Here is a 24,034-nt window from a genome sequence, read left to right as displayed (position 1 = left end):
TTTTAAAAAGTTATTGAATGGAGCTATGTAATGCTATGCTGTTTAAAATGATGTGGTGCGTACACATAAATATATAAACATACATAACCTCTGAGTGGATGTGAAATACTTGATAATAAAAACTATTCTATCATATTATAATGTTTCAAATGATGTGGTGTGTACACATAAATATATAAACATACATAACCTCTGAGTGGATGTGAAATACTTGATATAATACAAACTATTCTATCATATTATAATGTTTCAAATGATGTGGTGTGTACACATAAATATATAAACATACATAACCTCTGAGTGGATGTGAAATACTTGATATAATACAAACTATTCTATCATATTATAATGTTTCAAATGATGTGGTGTGTACACATAAATATATAAACATAATAACTTCTGAGTGGATGTGAAATACTTGCAATTAGTATTTGCATCAAATGGAGAACAAATGCAATTTACATATTTCTTACTAACAACATTTGGATTTAAAAATAATTATAATAATAAAATTATTTATTATTATTTGTTATTCTTTTTCTTATAAAATCGATTTGAGAGAAATTTCCACATTTTATGATTGTTTCTTTAACATTTTTAATAGTGGTGTTTACAGTTTCTGATAACAATTCTTTTTCTTATTTTGTGCCAGTGAGATGGAGGTGCAGTGAAGCAATATTGTACAAAACTATAGTTTAAAATTCTTGCTATACTAGTCCATATACAAATTTTACAAAGACTGCAATTAAAATAATACAAACTGGAATCATCCACCAGTGATCTGAAATCAAGAGAAAAATGTTTTGATAAATATTCAACTTTGTTTTTATTTTTAAATACTTAAAAGATATCTCAAGAATATCAAGTTCCATTATGATTTGTTAATATCTACATTATTAAAATGGTATTTTATTTTATTGCTTTATTTTGTAAGGAATGAGGACCAAAAGCATCTATAGTTAGCTATTTGTTAGCTATTTATTGGTGAAGAAAATATATTTTTTATTCTTTTAGTCTTTCAATAGAAAAAAAAAAACACTTTGATTTAATAGAGAAAAAAATTGTAATACCTTTCAAATATGTATATATCCTTTTGATGAAGCTACTGTAAAAAGAACATTTGTACACATAATGACAACTCTTATTTATATAGGCATTAATTATTGAATTAAGTTTGTTACATATACAGTGACAGATTCTGGATTTTAAATAAAATTGCAGGTCAACAGCAGCATTTTAATGATATTGATGACTTACGATATTTTATGAGCTTCTTCTCATTAATCAGTACTACTAATTGCGATAAATAACTACAAATGTCATTAATACTACAGTAGTGACTGTCAAAATCATGCTGAGTGAACGCACTGATTGAAAGCAATTAGTAATTAATTAGTACTATTAATTAATAGCATTGTTTCATTACATAAACAAAATATTAATAAAACACTTGCATACCTGTCGTTGTTGTGTTGTTGTTGGTATGGATCTGAAATAACAATGAATATCATTAAGAATTACAAATTGCGAGAAAACAATTGAGTTGTTTATTCATACCTGACCAACAGTTCACCAGTTTTTTTTCCTGCTGCTAAATTTAATGATTCAGTGATTTTATATATTTAGATGTAGGCCTACTGTATTTGTATGTATTTCTTAAATTGAATAAAAATATACCAGTGCCAGTGATATATTAAATGCATATTAGTTATGTTTATGAATATCTGTCTTATGGGGATTTACCACAATATATTGAAAAATACTTTTGGCGATTCTTGCCTATCTTTATGTTATATATTCAGGTTTCAGGTAGGTCAAAGATAGTACGATTGGTATCAGCTTGTAATTATTATACAATAAACATATTTTTACTTCAAATGGTGTGGTTGAAATATTACAATATATCTTGATGCAGCATTACTATACAGTAAGTAGGATCTTGAATACAATATCTTTGATGCCAGGATGGGTGGGGGTTGGGGTAAAAATGAATTCCTTCCTGTTCCTAATATCAGTATGTAATTGTGAAGTTTAATAAGATTTAGAGGCATTTATTCGGGGTGTAATATGGTAACATGTATAATCAAATTAATTCTCCCTAAATATGAAAAAATACAACACAATTAATATCAAGAATTCTATAAAAATGCTTGGTCAATTGTAGATCATGGGAAGTCAATGAATTCTGCTAAAAATAGAAAAAAATGAGTTATAATTCAATATTGTGTGTATATGCATGTGACGGGGCGTTTATTTGAGGAAAAAATTGAAGGGGGTGGCATTTATTTGAATAAGTATGGCAATCATATTGTTCATGTAATACCTATTTCTGCTGTATAACACTGAATAACTGTTTATTTGAAAATATATATCTTTATATCTGCAAGTTTGTGCTTCCAAAAATGCTCAAGCAGTCAAATGTTCAAGATGCTACAGTATTTTGAAAAAATTGGCTAATGGCATTCTAACAAAGAACCAATTGGGTGTTATTAACCCTTATTTTGAAAACATCATTTAAAAGGTTATTTGCAATTTGTCCTGATTCTGTTTCACAGCAGAAACGGGCCATAATTGTATTCTTGAAAAATATATAATATAATAATAATATAAACACAACAGGCATAGAAATAAATTCCAACCCGCCCGGTGTAATAATATATATATATATATACAACATACATACCAAGTATATTCTTTGCAATTGGTCCAAGCAGATCAGCAAAAATCTTTCTTTCTGATTCATTTATTAATTTTCCATTGCTCTCCAAGTGAAACACTAAATCCCAAATGGTTTCTATGCTATTTCTTAATGGCCTCAATCCATAGAAAGCAATTACATCTTTTAACTTATTTGGGTCAAATTGTTTCAATGCCTTACATAATCGTTTCCTATATGTGGATAGTGTATGTTTATCGGTTTTTGAAATCTTATTTTCTATCACATACAGATTTATAAGATTTTCAGCATCTTTAAGCTGTGACAAATCAGCAATCTCCGACAAGATATTAATATCAGCAGGTGAGATGTCATCTTTGTCATGGAGGTTGTTAAATAGATCATTTGCTGTGCAATTTGGATCAGCAAGGGTCTCTAAATCTATTTCATCAAAGAGACAACATCTTGGCAAGAGGTATCTTTCACCAACATAGACTAAGCCAAGATCATGTTTTAACTTTCTGAACTTTTCTTGCAAGACATTGAAATTTGCTGGAAAAAAAATGTTGAAAAATGTATTATATTCCTATTGACACATACAAGATATATGTATCTGAGCTATTACCGTAAATCTTCTAATAGTAACCCACTTGTAAGTCAATCTATAATAATAACCCACTACTCTAATAGTAACCCATGGGGGTTAATATTAGAGTCACAAAAACTATTGACAAAATTACATTTATGAAGACTGGTCGTTTATGATGCAGTAGTATTTTGAAAATAAGGAGATAATGCATGTTGATCTCGGGAGTGTGGAGAGTGTTTTTGAGTTTATAAAATAAAGTTAGAGTTCAAACAAATTTGTTTATTCGTACTGTTTTATTATTTTGCTATGATTTGCTGACCGGAAAAGTTGGGGTGGGTTACTACTTTCAGGTGCCTAATTTAAGATTAGTAATAGTAACCCACTACTCTAATAGTAACCTCTCTTCTAATAGTAACCCACCATAAAAAACAATCAAAGAATAATAACCCAGGGTTACAATTAGAAGATTTACGGTACTATTTAAAGAAATGGTAAACATTTTGGTTTTTAAAACTGTAGTTCAATTTTTTTAATTACATCCGAGCAAAACAATAGAAGGTGTGGACTTGCCACCAGATATAATATGTGTATTATCTCGCTTAATTTTGCCATTTTTGTCCAAACATGAATGTATAAGATAACTCATCTCAGAAAATGTTTATATGAATAAGCAGGAGTATAGCGATTTAAATAATCCTTGCATTGTTTCTACACTTTTTTTTTATTGATGTACGAGTTTTACCAGGAATTAACTGCTAAATAGTTCATGAACCACTAACGGAACAACATTTTTTTTCCATGGATACTACGAGTTAAGTACAAATGTTTTCAGGATGGTACTGTATGATTTTGTATTTGTATCATACAAATTGAATGCTAAATTAACTTAATTGGAATGATAAATATATTATACCTGGGTTGGTTACGGGTGGTTCAACATTTCCTGTAACAAATACAGTATACAATAAATGTTTCAATAGAAAAAACACATATTTTGTTGTAATTAAGAAACATATTATGACAGGCCAAGACCACATGTTAAATAGAATTTCTACTAAAACAATAATGCTTTTCAACAACTCAATATTCATTGATATAGTAGACCCCCTACTTTATGATACCATAATATAAAAGAAATCCCTTATTAGTGGTGGTGCCAGGATTTGCCAAACGCCCAGAGGAGGGTATGGTGGGTCATAGGTGCGAAGCTAGCATTCATTGGCTGGGCCATCACGGCGATATTATACTTTACAGTAAGGTTAGTTTTAGTCCTTGATTGGGCACACTCAATAGGGTAAAAACAATACTCTATTAGGAAAAACATTTTTCTCCCCATCTGGTCAACCGATGCCTCTCGGGTGCCACCACTGCCTAATAAGAGGACACCCCTATTAAGGAAACAAAAGTGTCTCTTTAATAGTGGCTCTTCTGTACAAATACCGTTTTCATAAAGAAATTATAAATAGACACTTTATTAAAAGGGTTCATAGAAACAAAAGTAAATGCTACAGTTTACTACTGAAAATCAACATAATAAATATGACATACTTGCGATTGAAGACCTGATATCACCTGTAACAAATAAGACATATAATTATTTATAATAGATAAACAATAGATTCTTTGTGGTTACAAGATTAGAGATTTAATTGCTATCTTTATGAATTATAAATGTGTTATTTATATATAGATTTAATTTACTACTTAAATTATACAACATTTAAATACTTACAATCCACTTCCACTTCAGGAATATCATTTGAATCTTGTTTTAGTGATAAGGTTGCCCTTAGATCATTTGTTGATGAATTAACTCTTTCTAAATAAAATTTTGTTGATGGTCTTTCACACCATAGGTATTCAGCAAGGATAATCTAGGAAAAAAAGTATATATTGGATATGTATGTTTAGCTCACAGCAGTTCTTTGGACCATGTATACCTCCATGTAATAAGTATTTCGGGTGCTTATTACCAGTAAGCAAAATAGACCAAAGTCATAGTAATTACCTATATAAATTTGCCTTAAAATAAATATCACTTAACTTAACAGGAAAAGGGTAATTGCCGCTTTGCGTAATTCAGATCATTGAAATTGTATCAATTAAAACAATTTAACAATTGTAATCGTTAAAGTTAAACCAAGGCCAACTTTAACATTACAAACACTGACAAATCAGGTGGCTCACAAATTACGTCGTCATAGTTTGTGAACAAAATATGTATGCACCCCAAATTGTTTAAAATCTACAGTACATTCAGGGCCATAGCCAGGATCTGTCAAGAGGGGAGTTCGGAGACTAACTATTTGGGTCACAGCTCATTCACTCGGTATTTTGTTTTGCGTTCAAGTTCAATGCAAACGTACGTGAAACCCAGAAAAAAGTATGCTTTGGGTGAGAATACAAATTCAATGCTTATTATAGCTCTATCTATATTTATTTACAGCAATTTGTTGAGGAAATTAAATATATCAATGTAAATAGGTGGTATTGATACAGTTAAGTAGGCCTACGTATCGGTTGGTGGTCTAGACAAAAATAATCGGATCGGATCGGATCTACAGTACATGATACCATAGATATTTTAGTGTAAAATATTAATATTCACTATAATCCTCTATAATGATGATACACTATACTTCTTGGCCACACATAAATACTGTAGGTAACCGCAGCATTCCATTTTTTGATGTACGTCGGAAGGCTATATACATATGCATATTGACTGCCAGTGACCTAAACGAATCGACCCAGCTCACTGTATGAGTACGATACACGAGTCAATATCATGTTACTGTCCATCCAAGGATCAAAAATTTGTATTTATTTTCAGGTGAAAATCGGCAATTCATTTGCAACTCTTAGAAATTTACAGACAGGTATCGCTCAACGTATGCTCATACAGGAACGAAAGTACGAGTTATTCACGAAAGAGTTTACAAATTTTTTGATTTACCAATAACCTTTTGTACTGTGGGGCACGTATTTGGAGGATTTTCAGAGATGAGGGTGAGGTAGTGGGCATGTCTGGGGTAGGGTTCGCAGTTAGGGGGTTCGCTGTAAAGTGGGGTTTTGCCCGAACCATAAAATCCCCCCTGGCTACGACCCTGACATTCTTTAACTAAATCATTTAATACATAAAAAACAATTTAATACAAGTTATGTTGCCATCAGCCTACACATTCAATTGATGAGTTGAAATTCTTGTGAACAATATAAGGATGGAGCCTTACAAAAATTGTAAACATTGCAACACTGTGGAATTTAGACTTTTTCTCATTCTAGTGTGTGCTACTCAAATTACTGTTTCAACAAGCAATAATCAGCAGACTACCTATAATATACAATAATGCATTTGCACAGATTTGTGAATTTTTAAAAGAAAATAATTTCATAAATAAAACAAATTGCTTACTTTTACTCTTTTATCCACTACTCTCCATTTCTGATTTGGTATTTCAACTCTTATTTCCAAGTCTTTATACAAAGACCGTACTGTACCTGGTTCTAAAAGTTTGTCGCCCTGGTATGCTTGTTCTTCATTAACCTCCTGAAATTCATACATGGAAAGTAAGTCTCTTTCCTGGTTATACCACAAACAGAGGCAATTTTATCTCTTTTACCTCATGGCTCTTCATTTATTCTATTTATTTCATTCATTTTATTTCAGTTCATTCAATTTTACGTACAGATACAGATTTAGAAAAAAAAAGAAAAGGTACAAGAAAACAATATTAACTGAATGAACTGAGGATAACCCAAGAAAGTTTAATAAAAAATTTCAACTCTATTGAAGAAATCAATGTCACCGGTAGGCCCCTACAGTAAATATATTATAAGAAACATTTTATTTGAGCTGTTTTTACAAATATTTCTATCATATAAGCATATTTACATATTTAAAAATATATTTGTACACAAATTACACAAAGGTGAAAAAACTGGGAAAAAAATAAAGAAATGAGATTTTCTGTGTATTTATTTCCCTTTTCATGAAAATAATGGAAACCTTCTGCTTAAATTGTCTATGCATATATATATAAATACCTATGCAGGTTAATAAAATAATTTATCAGTTATAAAAGCAACGATCATCTAATAAATGATTTGGAACATTTTTGTGCATAAAAGATTACAAAATAAAAGTTCCATGAAATTGGAATTCAAATACAGTTTACTAAAAAATTAACAATTACCTTTTGTTTTCCTGGCTTAAAAAATGTTACTCGAAGTCGATATTCATTTTCATTTACAAGCGCCTTTCCAAAAACGCCCAACTTTATACTTTTTTTAGCATAAAAGATATTTCTTACTCGACCTTTAATTGCAGAAAAACAGAAATGATTTAAATTTATAAAACATCGGCCCTTGTTTAAAGTAAAATTCATGTCCTTTTCATCAATTTCTAATGTGAGGTTTTTCCATTTATCTTGAAAGCATTCTTTAAAAAGTAGAGAGAATTCCCAAAACTCTTCATTTACAGCATTGTGTGGAAATGACAGTAAACAGGGCTTGTTGAAGATGGTGCCTTCTGGTCCACATTTAACAATAGGTGATATTATTGATTCAAGTGGATGAAGTACAGGCATGTCTGTTTCCTCCAAAATATTTTCTAGTGATATTTTAACTGTCTTTCCTTCTTCTATTGCTCCAGGTTGTATCTGTAACTTTATGCCTTCATCCTTAAGGTGAAGAGTTCCACCTGTAGAGTCCACAATTAACTCCATTCGATCTGCAGAATGAAACATTATTTTAATTGTGTTTATATAGTAATTGTTACAATCTCCTTCATAATACAATTATACTTTCTTCCATGACAAATTTACTATGTTAGCTCTCTTTAGAGTATAACTCCTTAACAAAAATAGTACCAAATCATCTTTATTGTCAAGATTATATTAACACTGTACAGTAGTAGATAATACAGCTTATATTGGAACATGTCATTAAGTTAACTAGCAGAACAATTTATATACAGCAATGTAAGATTGTCTATTTTCCTCAATTCATTTATTTCAACTTTACTTGCACAGTGTTAGTTCTATTTAATTTTATAACAAAAATAGTTTTTCATGTTTTTAATATTATTGCAGCCAACTTTGGTTGTGGTATCATTACCATGCCATCTGTTGTAATAAATACATGAACAGTAACTAAAATAATATGTAACCATTTAAAAAGATATTTACACTATAAGGAGTGTGTGCATGGGACTCAAACCTCTCTATACTACTGAGCTCGGTGGTCTGGGGGTATATACGCAATGCTAGTAATCTGGAGGTCATGGGTTTGAGTCCAATCTGTCAAATACTTTTAAATTTGTTCGCAAAGTGTTCTCATTGAACTGAGTATACAGTGCAATTACGTCAGAATAAGACAAAACATCTGACCAATTAAATAATTCTCTTAATCTTTCAACTCATTGAAAATGTTTTGTGCCAAATTTTGAACCATGAGTGAGAAACTAATAATCATAGCAATACAGCCAAGGACAATTTAAGCTATTGAAGTTGCACGCAATTATAAGAATTTGTATATTATATAATATATGATAAACTAAATGAATGAAATTCTTATATTACTACAAGTCCACTACTAGTAGAGTAGAAATAAGGTTTCACCTCAAAAAATTGCAACAAAAGGTTTTTCAACGGATTTTGGTAGTATTAGGTGTACTAAACAACAGAAAAAAAGTCTCAAGAATTTCGACCCCCGGAAAGTGGTTTTTTTCAAGATGGCCGCCAAAATAGATAAAAAGTGAAAATGGCCATACCTCCTAAACTACTTGGTCTATTGATATAATTTTGGTACCAACATACTCAGAACATACATATTTATATTCGCTATAATAGAACATTTTGGCCAAAACTGACCGGAAATACCATTTCTGACAATTTGACCTTTGACCTTGATATGTTGTATCTGGGCAACAACTGACCGTAGGGAAACAAATGATGGCTCAAATTGTTCAGAATGTACATATTTACATTTATTGTAATGAGACATTTTGTCAAAAAATGGTTAGAAGTAAAGGTTATTGACCTTTAACCTTTATCTATGTAGAATTTCCATATCTCGGCAACTATGTGTGGTAGAGATTTAAAATTGGGCTCTAAATACTGAGAATATACTTATTTATATTTACTCTAATGAAACAGTTTGACAAAAAATGACCAGAAACGACATGTTTGACCATTGACCTTGATATGCTATATTTCGATAATGACTGACTGAGATACACCATTTATGGCTCAATTTGTTCAGAATATAATTATAACTTTTAAATTTCTAATTACGGTATAGCAGCAATTGATTAGACTAGATGGTACGCTCGCTTCGCTCGCGTACCATCTAGGTCGTACCCACAGATGGTTCTCGAATACACAGTAATTTCAGCGTAACAAAACTGGCGATTTCAAATGTACGTACCGCAGTACTATAATACATTGTCGTTTACAGAAACGAATAAATAGACACGATGATTTATGTAGTCAACTAAAATTAGCACCCTGGGAATTACTTCCGAAGGAGAAACTTATCACAAAATGAGTCCAAATTTTTGATTTGGACTCTTTTAAAGAAACCCAATTTGTGTTTTGTATGTAACATTAGGGTTGAGGGATGGGAAAGCGGATAGGTACAAAGAAGAACAATTTTTAAATATATTCTTTATCCACTCAGTAACGAAATATTTCTTTCATGTTTTATAGGCCTATAAATAATATAGGCCTACATCTAAATACAGTAAAACATTTGCGATTTAATACTTTGTTAAAACTGTCACTGTCATAATCGATTGAAATATTAAAGTACACGATACACCACTACGACGTTTATATTTTTGGTAATTATTAATTAATACAAACGTTGAGAAGGAACTGTCAGTATAAAGTTTATTTGTATATAATAATGTGTTTATATATCTAACAGTAGTATCCACAATCTCAGTAATAAAGTTTATTTGTATATATTTTTATATTACATCTAACAGTACGAACATTCACAGTAAGAAATGTTCGATTCAAATGAGGACAAACAATAGTTAATAGGTATTTACAGTATTGTCGAAGTATTGCAAGTATATTCTCAAAGGGCCCAATTTACCTACCGTATGTGTTAAACCAAGGGCTCATAAATTTACCTACTTGTGTTAAACTCTGGCAGACTGAGAGATTGGGATGTTCCATTCATCGCAAATCAATACATTTGTAGAATCGTATATTAAATCTATCAAAATAGTATTTTTTAAAGAAAATCGGCCTGTCTTCAACATTATGATGCTGTACTCTAGCTGTTCAACCGGTTTTCAGCTATTAAAAACAATTATCGTAGGAGGAGATAGGAAAATGCGAAGCCTCCTCGAATTTTTGTGGCGGGTATTTTTCAAGATGGACATCCATTAGGCAGTGTATACCACGATCGGAAAACACCCCTCTTTGGGGCAAATCGTTGAACCTAAATTCGTTTTAATCGTCAATAACTAATTATCTAACTTAATTTAATTAGTAAATAGGGTTAAATCAGGTGGTTAAAATCAGTACCGAAAGTACGAACCAACTTTATATACCATTGAGTAAAAATTCTAAAAGTAAGGCGCGATTTACCGAATTTTGCCCTTACGTAAATTTATATATAGATAGTGTGCATGTATTTAGTACGGCATCTTAAACAACTGTTCCAACTTCGTCTTCATCATCGTCATCAATCTTTCTATCTACGTTGTTCCATTCTTCAAGTTGACACACTCCACAAACTGAAGTACATGCCAATCCATAGCGTCTACAACTGCAACATACAGTTTTACATCCAGTAGTACAGTTACAATGGATGATTTTCAAAAGTTCTTCTGGAGCAGCAGTTTCCATCGTCATTATTGGCACAAATGTTTTATTACAAACTTTCCATCCCCACTTGGTAGCATCCATGGTATTATCTTTCTATAGCCATTGCATGATTTGACTGACATTCTGTAGCAGATGACGTTGGTGGTAGTTGTTGAGGCTAGGTTTGATAAATGATTTACCCTCAACAACTTTTTTTATTAAACAGCTTGCATCTGTAGCTATTCAGGGAATCCAGTGACTTGGCTCCAAAAAGAATAGACATGTCCTTCAGTCCAAACTCCTCGATAGTTTAAAGTTTCTGATGCGGTTGAGTGAAAATATCGGCACACATGTCATATTCTGGGTTACTTTCAATCAATTTATTAAATGCCGCTTTCTTGCCGATTCCGAAAATCCTAGACGTCGAATCACAACCAGTGAATGCATGCACTATGGGTAATGCAGTTCACATTTTATATCCTAAAACAGATTTCAAACTGGTTACATTAATCACTCTAGTAGGCCCATCTTTTCCTTTGTCTAATCTGAAGTACACTTCTCGGTTTGTTGTATTTACATGATACAGTAAAAGTACCAGTAAAGTCTGTGTCTTCTCCAATCAAAGTTACTGTATTATGTTCAGAGACTTCAACTGTTGCCAGAGCAATGTCAACATCGGCATTGTTTTTTTTGTTTTTTTTAAACCATATTTAATGTGGGTGATCCATGCAGCTATTGCTGATCAAGACAAGCATATACACAAGATGCTCTACAAAACAAAGTCTTATTACAAGTCTTTGGGAGTGGAGTAATTTGGTCCTTAGAAAAAATCCTGACATGTGACGGAACTTGAACTCAGGACCCTTGGAGTGGTAGCCAAGCATCATAACCATAACTCGTTGGCTGCATGTCGTACAGGACATTCTTTTTTCTGTAGCTCATATGAAAGCATGTTGATAAATTTGTGTTTGTTCTCATGCCTTGACAGGAATTCTTCTTTCTTTCCATCAAATTCAGTTAGGACAAATCTCTCTGGACGATGTAATGAAATATGAACTAAGTTCGTTTCCACCCTCACTCTTCGAAGCCAAAGACATCTTTAGGAAGGCAAATAAACCAATAAATTGATAGAAAGTAACCTAGAATATGACACTGATGTGTGCCGATATTTTCACTCAACCGCATCAGAAACTTCAAACTATCGAGGAGTTTGGATTAAAGGCCATGTCTATTCTTTTTGGAGCCAAGTCACTGGATTTCCTAAATAGCTACAGATGCAAGCTGTTTAATAAGAAAGTTGCTGAAGGTAAATAATTTATCAAACCTCAACAACTACTACCACCAACCTCATCTGCTACAAAATGTCACAGTCTTAGAGTATACTATCAAATCATGCAATGGATAAAGAAAGATAATACCATGGATGCTGCCAAGTCGGGGAAGTTTTTAATAAAACATTTGTGCCAATAATGACGATTGAAACTGCTGCTCCAGAAGAACTTTGAAAATCATCCTTTGTAACTGTACTACTGGATGTAAAACTGTATGTTGCAGTTGTAGACGCTATGGATTGGCATGTACTTCAGTTTGTGGAGTGTGTCAACTAGAAGAATGGAACAACGTAGATAGAGAGATTGATGACGATGAAGACGAAGTTGGAACAGTTGTTTAGGATGCCGTACTAAATACATGCACAATATCCAATCAACTGCTGCTATACCGTAATTAGAAATTTAAAATTATTATTATTTGTTTTTGTTTACTTTTCGGGTTTTTTATACACTATTATTATTAAGAATGTATACAGTATGTTCTGAACAATTTGAACTTGAACTCATATTCTAAAAGTCTTTATAAATATTACAGTTTACTTGATTCCCAGGAAAGCTCTTAATTCCATGGGTAGATTAGACCATTATACGAAATAAAAATAATTATATTCTGAACAAATTGAGCCATAAATAGTGTATCTCAGTCAGTCATTATCAAAATATAGCATCAAGGTCAATGGTCAAATCATGTCGTTTCTAGTCATTTTTTGTCAAACTGTTTCATTAGAGTAAATATAAATAAGTATTTTCTCAGTATTTAGAGCCCAATTTTAAATCTCTACCACACATAGTTGCCGAGATATGGAAATTCTACATAGATAAAGTTAAAGGTCAATAACCTTTACTTCCAACCATTTTTTGACAAAATGTCTCATTACAATAAATGTAAATATGTACATTCTGAACAATTTGAGCCATCATTTGTTTCCCTACGGTCAGTTGTTACCAAGATACAACATATCAAGGTCAAAGGTCAAATTGTCAGAAATGGTATTTCCGGTCAATTTTGGCCAAAATTTTCTATTATAGCGAATATAAATATGTATGTTCTGAGTATGTTGGTACCAAAATTATATCAATAGACCAAGTAGTTTAGGAGGTATGGCCATTTTCACTTTTTATCTATTTTGGCGGCCATCTTGAAAAAAACCACTTTCCGGGGGTCGCAAATTCTTGAGACTTTTTTTCTGTTGTTTAGTAGACCCAATACTACCAAAATCCGTTGAAAAACCTTTTGTTGCAATTTTTTTGAGGTTGGCCCCTTTTTTTCATTAGTTCTACTCTACTATACTGAAATACCATTTTAATCACAATATAGACCGGGCGCCCAGAAGATTTATTCATGTCAAAAGCCACAAAAGGTCTGATGGGCTGATTATGTAGATATATGGCCAAGATTCAATAATCAATATTGCTGCCGGGTCCTATCCTGTAAATTTACCCTGGGAAAACCAAATAGGAGGGGTAAAAAATGGATTTAATCATGTGAAAAGCCACACGGATAAAAGTTGTTGGACATTGTTCCCATATGTGTATACAATGTTAAAACAGCAATGACAGCAACTTTATCCTGTAAGTTGCCCGAGACAGTAGCCCCAAGTGACCACTAAAAAATGGTGTTATTCATGTCAAGAGCCACACGGCTAATTCCTTTTGCATAGCAACTGTTGATTGATTGTTGATTGTTACACATTGGGGTGCACAAAAATATCATTGACAGCAACTTTATCCTGTAAGTTGCTCCAAACAGTAGCCCTAGACAGTAGCCCAGAAATGCCCGTTGGACCATACAACATTTAATCACACGAAGAGCCACACGGCCAATTCCTTTTTTATTGGAACTGTTACGTCTTGGGATAGACAAAAATACTCATGACAGCAACTTTATCCTGTAAGTCGCCCCAGACAGTAGCCCCAGCCAGTAGCCCAGAAATGCCCATTAGGTCCGGGCCTACAAGATTTAATCACACGAAGAGCCACAAGGCCAATTCCTTTTTTATTGGAACTGTTACGTCTTGGGATAGACAAAAATACACATGACAGCAAAATTATCCTGTAAGTTGCCCCAGACAGTAGCCCCAGAAAGTAGTAATAAGTAGAAACAGAAAAACACACGAAGAAGCATACAATGGGCTGGTGAGGTACGTTGAAAATGAAATAATTTGTAAACGTATACCAAAATATGCCTTTAAAATCATGGATTTGTACAAAGAACAGTATAAAGCAGTCGGAGGTACTGACGATGATATTCGTTCTTTTGCTTGTCAGCCATTAGTTACTAAATTAATGACCACATTTAGAGATAGATTAAATATTAGCAAAGACTCAAACAAGACTGGAAACTTTTTATACCCTGAAGACATGAGCGTCAATAAAGCTAAATCACGGTTAAAAGACCTCAATGAAAATGATGAAACAATTCAATGTGCGGTTTAGCGCTTCGGTCAGAAATCTTGAAAATGGAAAAAAAGAAAAATTCCTTCACCGAAATCTATTCACACAATGAAACAATGTTCACCACTACCACCTCTGACTAAATTGTTTTATCAAACATTTGTATGTGGATTATCTGAAAAATTATGAGAAAAACGCAATCACTGTCACCGGATATTGTTTTTGCAACTTCACGAGGTACTGTCAGGCCCTGGAAGAATACATCGTTAGGTCTTGGTTTAACCATGGAGAAATAAGTTATTTCTCCATGGTTTAACGTCCATGCTTGGATCTAAGGGAGCAATCACTATTTTAAATCGCCTCAGTCATACAATAAGCTATGATGAATGTAAACGTCTGGAGACCGAAATAGCATACACATGTTCTTTGAGTGAATTGGAGACACCCACTGGCTTATTGTTGCAACCTCTATTGGCTACAGGTAATATAAATATTTTTAATTTAATGAAAAATATAAATGAAATTAGTAATTAGTATCAATAATCAAGGTGACAAATTGCACAGTACATTATGTGTATATATTGATATGTTTTGTTTTTACAGGTACTGCGTGGGACAATTACGATTTAAACATGGAAACCCTGGATGGTAAAAATAGTCTCAATGTTACAGTTCGCATTGCGTATCAGAATGTCCTTCAGGGGCAAACCGCTGAGATGGAAGGACTGCCGGTCAGTTTGGTCACTGGAAGACCTAGGCGGAAATTTGACGGAGCAGAGAAAATAGTACCACTATTTTATTCAAATCTAAAACTTGCCAAGTTTAAATTTGAAGAAAAAGACCAGGAACAAAATAAGTGAATCCGATGCAAGTTATTCTCTTTAGTTTGGCTAATCTTATCATCTAATTGAAAACTTCCTCTGTTCAATGGCTTATACTCAACGTTCGTTAACGATCCATTTCCTTTAACTGCCATTGCATACATGGACCAAATTTTATAACCAACAACAAGAAATGATGTTGTGCAAGAGACAATGATTCGATCTCGTAAAGTTGCAGATGAGACAAAAATGCTGTATCATCCAGTGACGTGGCACTTAAAGCTTTTGATAGACTTGTAATTTTACTCACTTTCATCACTCACTCACTTTTTCACTTTCATATCGAAGTGGCATTTTTTGGAGCGGTTGGAACATACATTTCTGATTCTGGGATCGAATATATTCTAACTGAATCGGGTATACTGGCAGAGAGGTCACTTAAGACTTTATTTAGTCTTTTCGGTACCCTGAAACTAAAAGTCTTCATTACAGTTTTTGTCCTGTTTCCGGTTCCTGTGTTGTCCTGTTTTTTGTTTCAGTTTTTATGGGCTGCCTTATACAAGCTTCGCTTTTTTGGAATCTTGCCCCTCATATTTTAATCATATTTACTGTAATTATATATTCTATGAAAGAAAAGAAGAGAAATAAATGTTACTTTGATTGATTTGATTGATTGATTTGATTGATTGATTGATAATGGTTTCATCCATGGTAAATTATACAACCGATGCACCAGAATACATCAAATCACTGCTATGGCCTTTGAGAAAGAATTGTTTAAGCGATTCCTGGGTACCTACTATATGAAAGATGATACTTTGCTACAAAGTGTTCGAGCAATACCAACGGACGACATTAATGCGCCTAATCAAATTGCCGACAGTGACGAATTCTTAATACTTCCTAATGAATATGAAGAATTTTTACATCGTACTATAAAGGGTGAATTTGGCAACACTGCCGCATATTGGGCTATTTACGTGTACCTTATCAACCGCTTGTATCGTCAATTCCAGCGTGCAGTAATAACGAATGATGTGATTCTGTACATCAATGTACTACCGTATTTGGTTGAAATCTGAACCGGCCAAATTATGCTCGTTGGGGGTCACTTTTTATTGAAAAAAATGAAGAATTTGGACTCTGCAGCATTAGATGTTTTAAAAGCCGGTGCCTTTTCAACACGACGAACGAAAAAACGTAGATCTTACATTAGAGCAAACTGTTAACAGAGATGCTGCGTCATCGGCAACTGGAAATACAGCTTTTGCGAACTCAGAGAGTGCATTTCGTCGTTGTTGCGTAAATCTCACTCAACGGAGTATTCCTGTGTCTGAAATGAAGTCCATGAGTGGAATTCAACCCGGTGAAACACCAGCTAACCAGTTACGTCGACGGAGGATTGAGAGAGATAATAATGATGTAGACAAGTTTCTCATTAAGCTAAATAGTACATGCAATCCATTCCCCACTGATTCACCAACCACATTAGTAAATATTGCTACAGGTAAAGCTGTAAATGACATAACTATAGTACATATTTGCTGGGAACACTACAGAGAGGATACCTATCACGGCAGCTATTTTACAAAGAATGTGTTTCAGACGAAACAAGATTATTAAAGACGGTAAAGCGTATAAAGGTACGCAATTGTACTGCTTCAAACATGAAGAAGAAATCGTTAAATGCAACAAAGCTCTTGGTGCAGCTGAAGGTGTTCGTGATGCTTTTGGATACTTGTTATCAAAGACGACTACAGATTTGCATTACAGTATGTACTAACGATCACTGAAATACCACTAGCTATTGCACATTCGATGGTACTCCAACAAAAACAGAGAAGGCAATTTTTGCGAAGATTTTAGAAACAAGACAATCTGGTTCACATAAGGAAGATACTCCTGTGACCGACACAACTCTCTTTGATGGCGGACTTGTTCTGCATGAAATTTTACCTCGTCATAATGTGTCTACATAATGGGAAAACGATTTAAAATTGTTTTAGATATCATGATTAAGGTATGTTCAGCCAGTGGAAATTCTGTTCTCATGTCGCTGGACAAATATATAGAACAATCAATAGAAGATGTCGAAAGATTAAAGAGAGGTGCAGAGTAGAACGCCAAGAACACATTCATTATAACTGGAGCGGATCAACAACAGCAAAAGAAAGGTATAGATCTATTAAAGAATGGAGAATTTAAGGAAGTTCTAGCACAGTTTCTTATAAACGATGTCCAGAATGATCACTATGGTCCAATAATAGGTGACAAAACCGTATTCGTGTCACATGGTGGTAAATTTAAATTGTAACTTGATGGGTAAACTTGAAGTTAAGGAGCCTGCCGACGTGTTGTCGTGAATACATTCGTATATTTCAAGTCATAACAATTCCAATAAAAAGGGAATTGGCCGTGTGGCTACTGTCTGGGGCTACTGTCTGAGAAAACCTACAAGATAAAGTTACTGTCATGAGTATTTTTGTCTATCCCACGACGTAATAGTTCCAATAAAAAAGGAATTGACTGTGTGGCTCTTCGTGTGATTAAATCTTGTAGGCCCAGACCCAACGGGCATTTCTGGGCTACTGTCTGGGGCTACTGTCTGGGGAAACTTACAGGATAAAGTTGCTGTCATCAGTATTTTCGTCTATCCCAAGACGTAACAGTTCCAATAAAAAAGGAATTGGCCGTGTGGCTCTTCGTGTGATTAAATTTTGTATAGCCCAACGGGCATTTCTTGGCTACTGTCTAGGGCTACTGTTTGGGGCAACTTACAGGATAAAGTTGCTGTCAATAATATTTTTGTGCACCCCAATGTGTAACAGTTGCAATCAAAAGGAATTAGCCGTGTGGTGAATAACACCATTTTTTAGTGGTCACTTGGGGCTACTGTCTCGGGCAACTTACAGGATAAAGTTGCTGTCATTGCTGTTTTAACATTGTATACACATATGGGAACAATGTCCAACAACTTTTATCCGTGTGGCTTTTCACATGATTAAATCCATTTTTTACCCCTCCTATTTGGTGTCCCCAGGGTAAATTTACAGGATAGGACCCGGCAGCAATATTGATTATTGAATCTTGGCCATATATCTACATAATCAGCCCATCAGACCTTTTGTGGCTTTTCACATGAATAAATCTTCTGGGCGCCCGGTCTAATATGTTACATTGAACCATACAACTCCTTATACGATTCTTAAACTCACCAAGCACTGGTTTAAGCTTTGTTTTCTGTTCTTCAACCATTAGTTTCTCAAACTGTTCACTAACAAGACTTGGTAAATCTAAAAAATGTAACATACAAAATATTTAACACATATTTTTCATAAAAAGAAATATTAAAAGACACAACTTGGCAAAAATTGTTAATGTTCATAATGCTACCATATAATAATAATTTCTATATTTTTATACTGGTGTAACTAGGTTACAAAGGCTGGTGAGGCTATGTCTGAATATAGCCCGAGTGTCATTATCATATCTTGATCATCATCATGATAACAATCATATTATTATATATAACCTTTATCTACAATAATAGGCATTGTTACCCTCACTTATCATCTTATCAATGAGATTTTATCTATGATTTTTATATAATATATATATAAGTCTATTTTAAAAACAAGATATATATGAAATTTGTGAAATTTGTCTAATTTATATTTAATATATTTTAACATGGCACCTGTTCACACAATGATGTAAATTTATATTTTTATTTGTTTCAGCAAAATGTGGAGTGCTGAGGAGGGCCAAAGCAGAGAAAACACTACCACCAGGGAATAAAATTGTTCACTGTCTACATTTAACTATGCTATGCTATAATTATTGTTGAAATCATTGTTTTCAGATAGATTTGTGAAACATTATAATAACTTTCTATATCTATAATCAGCTTTAGAAATTCAACTACAGTACAACAAAACTACCCACTTTATGTTTGTCTTAATAATCAACATTATATTCTTTGTGTTAAAATATGATACTAATTATTAATGTTAGAGTAATGTCATTCTCATCAACACCAACTTCTTTGACATTATCATCTTGTTGATATCTTTATTTTAATTTTTATATTCTTTGTTTTTGTTTGTTGTTTTGTCTTGTTGAGGGCCCATAATGGTAAATGAATATTATCAAATAAAGAAAGGAGAAAGGACCCAAATGACACATTGATACATTTATAGAGACAAATACAATAAAAGTAGTTCCTCCGTTGGTTAAGAGTTGGAAACTTGATAGTATTCCTGTTAATACGTTGTTAAAGATATGATTTTTGGGTTTTTTTTTTATTGGTAATCCGCACAGATTGAAAAAAAATGGATCGAATTTCTGTTATGACTGTACTTGTCTTTACGACGCCTGAGGGAATAGAAACTTGTGGAACAGAGATTGGAATGTTCTATTTATCCCAGATCAAAACATTTGTATAAACGTATATTAATTTAAATCTATCAAAATAGTATTTTTTAAAGAAAATCTTCAACATTATGATGCTGTACTCGAGCTGTTCAACCGGTTTTCAGCTATTAAAAACAATTATTGAGGAGGAGATAGGAAAATGCGAAGCATCCTCGTATTATTGTGTGTGGGTATTTATTAAGATTGACATCCATTATACAGTGTATACCACAACCACGAAACACCCCTATTTGGGGCAAATCGTTGAACCTAAATTCGTTTTAATTGTCAATAACTAATTATTTAACTCAATTTAATTAGTAAACAGGGTTACATCAGATGGTTAAAATGAGTACCGAAAGTACGAACCAACTTTATATACCATCGAGTATAAATTCTAGAAATAAACCGCGATTTATCGAATTTTGCCCGTACGTAAATTTATATATAGATATAGGATCTTGCTAACCCGAATACAATAGCCGGTATCACAATCCGATCAAAGATCCCTCTGCGTATAATGTCATAAACCACATTGTTACATAATAATAAAGACATTACTTACTTTTTATCTAGATTTCATTATAAATTATGTGTATAATCTATACACTAAAAAATAAAATTGAACAAACAATATGAATAATAAAAAAAAAATCTTATTTCGTTTCCCAATGTGAGACTCGATCTCGGTACCTTGAATGCCATAGACACGAGCACAGACCACCGAGCCATACACAACTGACTAGAAGTTGTAGAAAGATTCCTCTGTGTATTTACTATGCAGTAACCACTTTGGCGCAGATAGATTATTACATACCGCAATGAATTATAATTTTTTACTATGATGAACACAAACTCATCCAAACATATAGACGTTATGCAACATTTTTTGACAACGATCCTGAATCTAAATCGTTGAAATTCTAGCAACATACAGTTGATTAGCATGGTTTCAATGGGTAAAGTGAAAATAAAGTAATCCTGAAATGAATAACTGGTATGATTCAGAATTAGGCAGTAGGAAATGCGATTAAAAACATCTATCGTAAGTTTTCAAACAATTTTGTCAATATAGACCTGGAATTGCAGCTTTAAAGGCTTTTCTGGTCCTACTAAAGCACGCTCAGAAAACGTGCCCACTGTCCCCAGTCGTTAGTTCCCCATTATGTGTGTACGCTACACTTTTGTAAATATTAATAGTAAAAAAATTAAAAATTTAAACATCAGCCTAGAATGTACAATGTGTCATAATTTCTCTAAATGTATTATTGCTTAAAATGCAATTAACACTCTAAATGTTTGTATAATATAAATATTTTGTAAAATATACACTTTATACACTTGGTAGAGATTAGTTATACTTTGAAGGGCTTAGTGTTTAGAAGAACACCTCCCCTCCCCCCACCACCAATGTAATGAATATACAGTACAATTAGTTATTAGCAGTACAGCCAAGGACTATTTTAGCCTATACACAACTGACTAAAAGTTGTAGAAAGATTCCTCCGTGTATTTACTATGCAGTAACCACTTTGGCGCAGATAGATTATTATATACCGCAATGAGTTATAATTTTTTACTATGATGACATCTTTAAAAATGTTAAAAAATGATGCACTGTCAAACTATATACTTTTAACTTTAATATATGAACTTTTATTTTGAAAGAAGAAAGTTAAAGTTTGTTATTTTGGCCTAAGAAAATGTCATAATTTTTTGATTGTCGAAAAAAATTTTTTTAAATTTAAAATGCAATTAATGATGACTTATCAACTTTTGTACTCTTAATTTCATAATAAATCATACATGATACATACACTTCAAGAAAATGAAATAAAAAATATGTGTTCCCGAGCTTTCTGACGATCTATATTATTTTTAAAATTTAGCATATTTTCACCATTTTTTTAATTTACACGTGCGTAGCCTGTCACTTTTGATGTGCTCGTATAACGCAAATTCGAGTTGAAAAGTGAATAAAATATGATGATATTATTAAAGAAAGGTTCTACGTGCGTGATCGCATGATAATGCATATAAATAACCTAAAAATCAACAATCAAGCAAAAATCAAGCAAGCATGCCACATAAATTAATCTGCAAACTAGCTTCATTCCATTATTACAGTATTTTAAATGGAAACAATCAACTGTTTGTTTTATTTATGATAAATAAAATCTCTCCATTTGTTATTTGTTATCAGTTGCACACTTTTCGCCTTTTTACAGTACCGCTCAGAAATGTTTTTTTAATAACATTAGCGTCTAATTCTCTCTTTACTGAAATCCCATTTTAATCACAATTCTGTTAAATTATAATATAGATACAATCATAAAACATACAGCAGCTCTTATTCTTAAACTCACCACTCTCTGGCTTAAGAAGTTTTGTTTTCTGTTTGTCACTTGTATGTTTCTGAAATTGTGTTAGAAATTGCTCATCAACAGTACTTGGTAAATCTAAAAAAATGCACAAAACAAAAATATTACATATTACATATTTTCATAAAAAACACTATTTTAAAAGTCACAGCTTGGCAAAACTCTTGAATTGTCATATGGTATCTTTAAACTTTTTCAATGGTATAAGGTTATATAAAAGCTTGTGGGTGACTGTGTACAAGCAATCGACTATACATGAAAATGGTAAACCTCATTCATTCTGGATATACTATAATAATAATGTATTTTTTTAACTAAAATGTATACAGTTAAAGTTATTAATTATGTCCTAAAAATTGTGTGGAACTCAAACTCATCCAAACATATAGGCGTTATGCAACATTTTTTGACAGAGATCCTGAATCTAAATCATTTCTATACGGTTCAAATTATGATGGTTTCACTGTGTAAAGTGAAAATAAAGTAATCCTGAAATGAATAACTGGTATGATTCACAATTTGGCAGTAGGAATTATTGACCACCTATCGTAAGTTTTTAATATGCCTTGAACTTTTTTAATGTTTTTATTTATATTCAGTTTTATGACCAGTAACCAATTTGTTTTTATACCTGTGTGAAAACACAATAAAGATAACTTGAACTTGAGCCCACCATGGTTTGGGCTGAATTTTGCCAATATAGACCTGGAATTGCATTTTTAAAGGCCTACAATAAGGGCACTGTTCTTTATACACTTGGTAGAGCTTGGTTATGCTTTGTGGGATGCTTAATTTTACATACAGAAAAATAGTATTCTTAAGCTGGCTTAAAAATGTGTGAAGAAAATTCATTCATTGTGGAAACAAAAAATGGGATTAACAAGAAAATGTTTTATTTTTATATTCAATATTTATCTCCTCCTATCGTAAATTGTTTTCCTCGAATGCGAATGTGGGAAGGAGGAGTTTGAATTTGTCTATTGGTTTTACCCATAGTAAAAAAATTAGTAGATTTAAGTAGACTTAAGTAGAAATAGCTCTATTTTTAGTAGTTTTTTAGCAGACCTTTTTATCTCGCCTACTAAGGATTTTAACTCAATGAGTCAACGATGGAACGACTACTTCCCAGCTATAAAATAGATAGTTGATTAATATTTAACTGGCTATTATCAGTTTCTTTATAGTCTATTGATAGGTTATTGGTAGCCTTAGTATAGCTATTATAAGTAGACAGTTGATAGATATGATACTCATAGATTTCTAATAGCTATCTGGTAGTCCATATCTATCTATTGTATAAAATATATAGTTTATTAACAGTTACTGGCTATTATCAGTTTGTTTATGTCTATTAATAGGTTGCTGGTAGCCCTTGGTATAGCTATTGTAAGTAGACAATAGATAGATGCATACAACTGTGTTACTCACAGATTGAAAATAGTGAAAAATCTATCTAACACTATTAGTGGGGGTTTTGAATTATGCTAATGAGGTAAAACCTATTAGGAACTATCTAAAATCTACCTAAAATCTACTTATTAGTAGGTGCTTAATAGGTAATAGAGCTATATCTATTAAGGGGATAACTTTTAAGGCTAATAGATAATAGAGCTATATCTACTAAGA

General features: G+C 32.6%; 2 protein-coding genes across 2 annotated transcripts in view; both read right to left on the bottom strand.

Annotated features, from left to right (window-relative positions):
* Positions 1 to 24,034, bottom strand: part of LOC140047600 (uncharacterized) — a 264,382-nt gene that overhangs the window by 169,187 nt on the left and 71,161 nt on the right. The window lies entirely within an intron of this gene.
* On the bottom strand, positions 280 to 22,490 carry LOC140047601 (UNC5C-like protein). The gene is made up of 11 exons (XM_072092638.1): positions 22,394 to 22,490; positions 18,830 to 18,907; positions 7,442 to 7,977; positions 6,661 to 6,795; positions 4,978 to 5,119; positions 4,794 to 4,817; positions 4,159 to 4,188; positions 2,684 to 3,208; positions 1,459 to 1,489; positions 1,071 to 1,105; positions 280 to 781 (listed from the first exon to the last, which is right to left on the bottom strand). The coding sequence occupies exons 2-11, from the start codon at positions 18,867 to 18,869 to the stop codon at positions 708 to 710; spliced, it is 1,572 nt and encodes a 523-aa protein (XP_071948739.1). The 5' UTR covers positions 18,870 to 18,907; positions 22,394 to 22,490; the 3' UTR covers positions 280 to 707.

The sequence above is a fragment of the Antedon mediterranea genome, chromosome 4 (genome assembly GCF_964355755.1).
Source record: "Antedon mediterranea chromosome 4, ecAntMedi1.1, whole genome shotgun sequence".
NCBI lineage: Eukaryota > Metazoa > Echinodermata > Crinoidea > Comatulida > Antedonidae > Antedon > Antedon mediterranea.
Note: the sequence above shows the minus strand (reverse complement) of the source record. Positions and strands in the feature narration are given on the sequence as shown.

Excerpts from the sequence above, each read along its gene's own strand:
- LOC140047601 (XM_072092638.1), bottom strand. The coding sequence starts at position 18,869 with ATGGTTGAAGAACAGAAAACAAAGCTTAAACCAGTGCTTG. Across the intron at positions 6,796-7,441 it reads TTAAGCCAGGAAAACAAAAG|GAGGTTAATGAAGAACAAGC; the intron begins GTAATTGTTAAT and ends TATGAATTTCAG. Across the intron at positions 5,120-6,660 it reads TAGTGGATAAAAGAGTAAAA|ATTATCCTTGCTGAATACCT; the intron begins GTAAGCAATTTG and ends TTTTTTTCCTAG.